At 35.8% G+C, this 8,698-nt stretch overlaps 2 protein-coding genes across 2 annotated transcripts; one reads left to right on the top strand and one right to left on the bottom strand.

The window, feature by feature from the left end:
* Positions 1 to 1,097: 1,097 nt before the first annotated feature.
* Positions 1,098 to 3,351, top strand: LOC117315371. Its single transcript, XM_033869528.1, has 2 exons — positions 1,098 to 1,252; positions 1,773 to 3,351. Exon 2 carries the CDS (start codon positions 1,780 to 1,782, stop codon positions 3,271 to 3,273), a length of 1,494 nt encoding a protein of 497 aa, XP_033725419.1. The 5' UTR covers positions 1,098 to 1,252; positions 1,773 to 1,779; the 3' UTR covers positions 3,274 to 3,351.
* Positions 3,352 to 3,931: 580 nt separating this feature from the next.
* On the bottom strand, positions 3,932 to 7,560 carry LOC117315370. Its single transcript, XM_033869527.1, has 2 exons — positions 7,401 to 7,560; positions 3,932 to 6,281 (listed from the first exon to the last, which is right to left on the bottom strand). The coding sequence occupies exon 2, from the start codon at positions 6,260 to 6,262 to the stop codon at positions 4,544 to 4,546; it is 1,719 nt and encodes a 572-aa protein (XP_033725418.1). The 5' UTR covers positions 6,263 to 6,281; positions 7,401 to 7,560; the 3' UTR covers positions 3,932 to 4,543.
* Between the last annotated feature and the right edge of the window lie 1,138 nt (positions 7,561 to 8,698).

Here is an 8,698-nt window from a genome sequence, read left to right as displayed (position 1 = left end):
TTGGTTTGAATGATGTTTCCCTTGCATTTGAGATGGGTGACATCTAGCAAATCAGTTTTGGGCCAGATGGAGGCGAGAGTATCTGTCTGGACTTCAGGTTCGTCAGAAATGGCAAGTTACCCAGCCGGACATCGCAGAAGGCGACATCGTCTTGATGAAGGATATGCAATGTAGTAGGGGAGAATGGCCATTGGGAATTATCGACAGGATCTTTCGTGGAGAGGATGGTCATGTGCGCAAAGTGGAACTGACAGTTGTTCGCGAAGGCCAAAGCCATTCATTCGTCAGGCCGGTAACTGAAATCGTACTACTCTTAAAGAAGTGACTGTATGTGAATTCTATTTCTACGAAAGTGTCAAGGAGACTGTGTTAATTGGTTATTAGAAGTGATATATGGGACTTTGAAACATATATATCAGGAGGGGAGTGTAAAGTAACACTTTTATGTTGGTTCGGTTGACATACCATTGTGTATATATTTACAGCTTGGGTAGCGTACTATTGGTTCAGTTACTTACTTTCAGTAGTGTTGACGCACATGTCTACCATGTGTTTACGCTTATTTTAGAGATGTTTCAGGGTATTTTCAGGCCAAAGCGTAAGTTATATTGATTTTTATGTTATCCTACATATATTCATTCATTATAATGTAAACAGCACTATAACGTAACTAATAATTCTGCCAAGCGGGACCGGAATAAGATCTATTCAATCTTAGAGCTATCGCAGTAATTGAGTTCTGTTATTGTCCATGTTATTATATATTATAATTACAATAGTCGGGTTAAACTTTATTTTTCTTATTAACAGATTTTTACCCTCTCAGGGGGATTGTATACCGAATAAAGGTTTAAACGGTACAAAAGGAAAGACACAGCTGGGTGGTACAGAGATTGAATCAACAAGAAGGATTGCTAATGTAAGGATTAATGTTGAGCGTGTCATTGGATCACTTCGTCAGAAGTACACAATTCTGCAGAGCACCCTGCCACTTGACCTGATGTCGATAGCTATTGACTCCAATGTGTCAACACTGGATAAAATTGCGACAGTATGTTGTGCCCTCACAAACTTGTGCCCATCAGTTGTACCAATTGGCCACTTTCCAATTCAGCGCCACCTGGCGGATCATAATCCAAGATGGCGGCGTATGGTGTGTCCGTGTCACAGCACATGTTTTTAGTGTTTTATCAGCGCTACGCGTCAAATTAGACTTTTTCCAGAAAATCTTCGTGCTTAAATGCGTATATAGGTAAGTAAGTCTTTATTTTGGAATGATTTTATAAGGAAATAAGGCGATATAAGACCGATATACACTTGTTCAAATACCCCAGGTGAGAAACCCTGCAGAATGCTATGTAACTCATTTACACAGGTGTAGCATTAAAAATCGGTCATTGTATGATTCACGATTCATTTATTAGTTCTTGATTTGTATAGATCGAATAGAATCAGTCACTGCTTATGAAATGACGGCATCATAACGATGATAGCGAAATAAATAACGATATATCCATAAATACTATTTGCACCAGGTAACATTACAGGTAAGTTTGAAAGGTGTTTTGAATGCCGCCATTTAGCCTATACTATTTTTAGAGCAGGTGAAGTCACGTGATCTATCTAGGATAGTGATCTTCCATTGATTCATTGTATTTTCTATTTCATGTCACCTGACATTCGTATTTAAATAAATATTATAAAAAGTACTGGTATAGGCCTAGTGGTTTAAAAACATATTATGAAAACAAACTTTGATTTATATTTTTCAGATACAAAATGCCTCATCACTGCTGTGTGCCACATTGTACAAATAATTCCAAGACAAAAGATGGTTACTCTTTTCATACATTCCCTAAAGACCCTTCAGTGGCAAAAAAGTGGGTGATTGCTATACGCAGAGATCAAGGTGCAGATTTTGATATCAACAAAGAGACAAGAGTATGCTCCGTTCACTTTAACGCAGACTCTTACCATCCTACCACTGCTATTCATGTTCGAAAACGTTTGCGAGGGACTGCTGTACCATCAGTATTTCAATGGACTGTACAGAAACCCGTCAGAAGGAAACTCAGCCTTCTCATGAAAAGTCCAAATTGTGGAAATGTAGAATCCAACAATACAAGTTTCCCAGAAAAACATGTTTTGGAAAGCTGTAATAATGATTGTGATGAGCCTTTGCTTGTAGACCAGCCTTTTAGTAGTGAGGATAGTTTAACAAATGTGGATTGGGCTGAATCTCCAGACAAGAGTAAATTAAAAGAAACCAACAGTATTCTACTTCACATTAGGAACAAAGAGAAGTTTTCAATTCTACGGTTTTGTAATTCCGATTCTGATATCAGATATTACACAGGATTTTCATCATACCTAGCCTTACACTGTTTCTTCACATTCTTACAACCGGCTTGTAGCTTTTTGTACTATGTAGGGACAGACAACACATCTGAAGGGACACCTTACATATTTCTCAACAAACGTGGAAAGTCCAGATCCTTGTCGCCTATGGAAGAGTTATTTGTAACTCTTGTTCGTCTTCGGAAAGGTTTACCAGAAAAACATTTAGGTGACCTGTATAACCTTTCTGAGGGACATGTGTCAAAAATACTCAACACTTGGATTGCTTTTCTTGACAACAGACTGTCTTCGCTACCAATTTGGCCACAAAGAGATCATGTGAATAACACCATGCCAGCAATTTTCAAGACATATTTTTCCTCTACTCGAACCATAATTGACTGCACAGAAATATTCATAGAACACCCATCTGCCTCGGAGTGTCAGCGGGAGACATTTTCCTCGTACAAACATCACAACACTGCAAAGGGTCTCATTGCCATCGCACCAAGTGGCCAAATCACATTTATTTCTCCGCTCTACTCTGGGCGATGTTCAGACAAGAAAATAATTCGCCATTGTGGATTGTTGGACCTGATAGAGGAAGGAGATGGTGTCATGGTTGATCGCGGCTTTGACATTACAACAGATCTTGAAAACAGGGGTGCTCATCTTATAATGCCTGCCTTTTTAAGTGGAAAAGACCAATTCACTCCTGATCAGTTATCTCAATCCAGAGAAATAGCAACAGTGCGCGTCCATGTTGAGAGGGCTGTGAGGAAGATCAAAGAATTTGAAATTCTGAGACACACAGTTCCCATCACATTGTGTCCTATGCTTGAAAAGATATGGAATATTTGTGGACATTTGGCTAATTTCTCAGGGAGTGGAACATTGTTTAGACAACCCAAAGATGTCTCCACTTGTAAAGAATAAAGACACATTGATAATGCTCTCATGTTTAATGAAATGTCAGATTCTTTTCATATATGAACACTTTATAATATGATACATTTTTTTGTACATATAAAACATGTTTCCATGGTGATCAAAGTTTCAAAAATATTATGTTGAATTTTGTACAATTTTTGTGACAATAAAATGCATTTTCAAATACTGTCATAGTAGTAATACCATGAAAAAATTCCAAGCAAAAAAGTTTGTAAATAATACATTTCTACAAATGAAATATCAGAAATTGTCCAACCGATATTCATATCATCATATATATGCATCAAACATTTATCACTAGTCATACATTGTAATATTCCAGTTGTTGTCTAGATCTATAAAAATGTATTGAAGAAATTTTATATTATCACAAGTGATGATATAGGACAACTTGGATTTCACTGCATCCTTTCTTAAGTTAATCTTTTTTCACTGTTGAAAATATAAAAATAATCTGTCTAAATTATAAACTATATTGAACCATGTATATGAAATGTCAGCATAGCGCAGGAAATGAATATTGTTCACATATTTTTAAACTTACTCTTTACAAGAAGTAATGACTATAAATAAATAATTTAACTAAGAAACTGTGAAATTGAATGTGGACTAAAAATACAAAATTCAATAGTAACAACTTTCATTTTAATTTTTACATGTTACAAGTCATAATTAAAAAATATCACAATTCAATGTCTTAATGACTATGAAACTAATAACAGTATTTCAACAAAAATTCTGTACAGTACAATTGTGACAATGGACATAATTTGTATGACTTGTGCTTGTATTCAATTTTATGCTACCATACATGGTTTAAGATTGTACTAGTGTACACTGAAACCATCAATATATATGTACATTGTGCTTTTAACACGAGACATGCATATGTCCTACACTAACTATCATATTGAACATTACATGTATATGTGTCAGTCACGAGTGCAAAAAAGGAATATAATGTATGAAATATCCTATGTAAAAATTAGAATAAATTTTGTTTTCCCCAAGTCACTTTAGAATCATGTTTTCACTTACAATACAAACTGTTTTTGTACATGTTGTATGTAAAACCCATCTGCACAGACATGTGATAATTATGATAATCAACACATTGAAAGAATCTAGTCAACATGCGAAAATATATGGCTACACACCATTTTTCAATATACATAAAGTAAAGTTTGTATTTAAAATGTCAGTCTGGATGGGTATTGCATGTGCCTCTTGTACTAAACAATACAAGTCGAGACCTTCACTGATCTTTTGTGCGGAGACAATCAACAAAATGTGGGAGCAAATGGCTGAAATAGATACTGTTGAGTTTAGGCAACATATTAGAACAGAAAAACTCTGAATCACGATGTATCTCTACTATGGCAATGTCTTCCGGAGGAACGAATACTACAAAGTCACACTTCTCTATTCCACACAAATTCAGTTGTCCTTGCACTTGATAAAAGTAGTCGTGGGATTTTTTGAGTTGGATTTCACCAGTTGTCGGGTTTTTTTCCAAATAAAAGTTTTTCTCCTTCATTTGTGATAATATACTTGTCTTCTTCTTGAATACAGAGTATGGACATTTGATTTCCACCAGTCTAATCTCATTGTTGACTTTTACTAGTCTATCAGGTGTCACTCCAAGATGGGGTAGTTTGGGGTTTACAACAAGACCAACTGGTGAACTAGCACATGGTTTTTCCTTTTGATACAAAGCCAAGGCTTGAGCTTCATAATTGATACCGTGACGGACACTTTTTGACGTGAAAAACTTCTTCTTTTGTTGAAACGTATTCACAGGGTCTGTTGTATTTTTCAGGCGACAAAAAACACCAAAGTTAGATGCAGTAATACGGTATTGTCTCTCATTAAACCAGAATGAAGTCTTGCTCTGTAGCCTTGTATTTTTCTCTATGAACTTGGCTCTTTGGGTGTCTACACTCACATTAACTAGGTAATGTTGCTGGATGTCTGATTTGAGTGCCTGTGGCAATTCTATTTCACTGAAGCTAGTATTGTCAACCATCTCAAACAAATCTGCGTCTAGGTTTACATCACAGCGTTGCCTACATGCCACAGGTTTGAAATTGTTTTCTCGAATGGTGTCCAACACTGGAAGGTTTAAACCTGATGCATCAAACAGGTTAACAAGTTTGGTTAGATCATTACCTGTAACAGATCTGGCAAACTCGGGCACAGGGTTATGAGTAGCTGCAGCTGCACACAAATCCTTCTTCACGGTCTTAAACGGATCATGTTTGACAAAGTTGATGTCTCTGAACAGAAGAGGCTCATCAGACGTTGGTTTTCTAACATGCCACAATTGCAACTTGTCTGTGCATGTTTTCACATCGGGCATTGTTTTTACATCCTGGCGGTGAAAGTCAATAAGACAGAACAATGTGGCTACAAGGTGCTTACATTGCCCATCTATTCCTGCTGGACATGAGCATGTCCCCCACTTTAATTTTGTTCCTCCATGTTTCAGGCACATGTATATGTTATAAGTTTTCTGCTTCATTGCAGCTTGGCATTGACCTCTGAAATATATCAAGTTTCCAGTTGTGGTACTGCTCAAACCTGTTATTTTTCCCTCTCGGAATAGTGTCCAGCCTTCAACCCTGTGGCGTTTTGTTTTCACAAAGTCAAGAACACTTTCATCGATGTCCTCAATAGGGAAATCTTCACCCCATCCTGTCGTTGGTGCCACGCGTCCTTGAAAACTAAGGAGTCCTTTTTTTGAAATTAAAGGGTTTATTTTCATTAGTTCACAGCAGCCAGGACAAAACCATTTTGCAATGTTCTTAGCTTCTTCTTCATCAAGATTAACACAAGATGGATGGAACCAATCATCACAGAGATCACATCTAACCATTATTTTTTCTGGATCTTCTGGGGTCTTGCAAACACAGTGCAGTGTACGGTCAGTAGATGCAGACTGGTTCATCTCCTCATGATTTCTTTTTCGAGACATGGTTACTTGTTGTTGGTACCTATATAAGTAAACAAAAATAAATAGACACATGAAGATTAATAAGGTTAAAGCTTATCAATAAATAATAGTACAGCTTATGATATCGTAACATATTAAGCTTTTCCATGGTAATATTAGCTGTTTATATTATAATAAACCATTAAGACTATATGCATGTATTTATTGCATTTTACTGACAGAAATCCTATATTATCACTAGTGATGATATAAGATTTTGACTGTACTGCATGGAAGAAATCTGATAAAATCACTAGTCATAATCAAATGTAAGATTTCTTGAATTCAATGCATTAACATAAAAGATACATTCAATGTGCTTTCAGATGTCTGCAAATGCATTTTAAGTTTAACTGCAAATGCAATAAACAGAAAATTTAATAATTTCTCGTTTGATATAAAATATATATCACTTGTATTTCAGATTTTATAATTAGATAACACTTGTGCTACACACTCGTGAAAATATAATTTATAAATAAATCTGTCATACTCATGAAATATATCTTATATTAAATAGGTAACTCTGAATATCCTCATTGATTCCTATGAGCCATATATATATCAAAATATTCAAAAGCAGATTTCACCCTGTTCTTAAATAGGCCTAATAAACAACATAACTGAAGATATATATATTTGTCATTATAACATAAAACAGGGCCAAAAACAAAACATCAACATGACTGCTAAAAATCTTTTTTTATTTTTGGTTAAAAAAATATTTTCATCATCATGTTTTGTCATTATCAACCTCTTGATGTCACGTGACTCTACCTGCTCGAAATATAAAATGGCGGCATTCAAAACACCTTTCAAACTTACCTGTAATGTTACCTGGTGCAAATAGTATTTATGGATATATCGTTATTTATTTCGCTATCATCGTTATGATGCCGTCATTTCATAAGCAGTGACTGATTCTATTCGATCTATACAAATCAAGAACTAATAAATGAATCGTGAATCATACAATGACCGATTTTTAATGCTACACCTGTGTAAATGAGTTACATAGCATTCTGCAGGGTTTCTCACCTGGGGTATTTGAACAAGTGTATATCGGTCTTATATCGCCTTATTTCCTTATAAAATCATTCCAAAATAAAGACTTACTTACCTATATACGCATTTAAGCACGAAGATTTTCTGGAAAAAGTCTAATTTGACGCGTAGCGCTGATAAAACACTAAAAACATGTGCTGTGACACGGACACACCATACGCCGCCATCTTGGATTATGATCCGCCAGGTGGCGCTGAATTGGAAAGTGGCCAATTGAATAACCTTCATCACAAACTGTGTTGTATTAGAGTTTACTTGTACTTGTAATCTATAGTACCATATTCACTGTAATTAGTGCCCATTCTACAGAGGTACCAATCTAATTAAAATCTAGATGGTCATTATCACTGCGTTACATGAACTCTAACAACATCCTATAAGAGGTCACGTTCTGATGACCTCTGAGATGTGTGTATTTCACTTTCAGGGCGAATTGGCATTTTGTCGATGTCATCGAAGCAAGACATTTCGTCACATAAGATATATCATTTTACATCATCATCAGACTGGGCCGGAAAGCTGTTAAAAACATCTCTTATACAGGAAATATTTAAAGAAAGCATAGTACAATGAAAGAAAAGTTCGCCTTGTTTCATCTTAATTGTGAAGACCCGAGAGTTGCAGGTTGGAACCTCACCTGGGACAGTTTGTATTTCGCATTTAAATTGAGTTAACAGGCTGTCCTATACTACTTGTGGGTGTGTTTGAGAAAGGTATATCACCCCTAGCTTGGTATATCTGGGGACGGATTTCCACATGATGTTCAGGGCTTGATTATGAATGATTTAAATACCAATATCTAACAACTACAAAAATGTAATGCACCTTGTTTATGTAACAATATGTAAAGATCAAGACCGGGACTAGGTATCAAAATGCAAATGTAGTAAAAACAATTATTGTAGCAAGCGGATGAGGTACTTTGAGTATCTATATTAGGAATAACAGTGTTGGTATTGAAAGATGCATCAACAATTAGGGACTCCCATAAATATACCCCTCCACATACTTAATGAAGTGTGATTTAAACTTGATTAATGACCACCGAAATGAATTCCATGCCACTATGCTATTGTGTAAACATAAAGTAAATCTATTGAGGGGTTCAAGGGATATGTTTCACACTTGAGGTGGTCAGGAAAGATTTTTCACAACCTGTTCACTGTTGTTGCACAGATGGACAGACAGACTGATGTATGGACAAAGTGTTAACTAATATAATATATGGCGAGTGTAACAAGAGGCCCATGGGGCCTGTATCGCTCACCTGGTTGGATTAGACCAAATGTCGAAATAATGTTCATATTCAATTTGTTTTATTTGTAAAACTCTAACAATGCTATATATGGTTAT

The sequence above is a fragment of the Pecten maximus genome, chromosome 17 (genome assembly GCF_902652985.1).
Source record: "Pecten maximus chromosome 17, xPecMax1.1, whole genome shotgun sequence".
In the NCBI taxonomy this organism is placed as follows: Eukaryota; Metazoa; Mollusca; class Bivalvia; order Pectinida; family Pectinidae; genus Pecten; species Pecten maximus.
The sequence above is the reverse complement of the archived record's forward strand: the minus strand, read 5'-3'. Positions and strand labels throughout refer to the sequence as shown.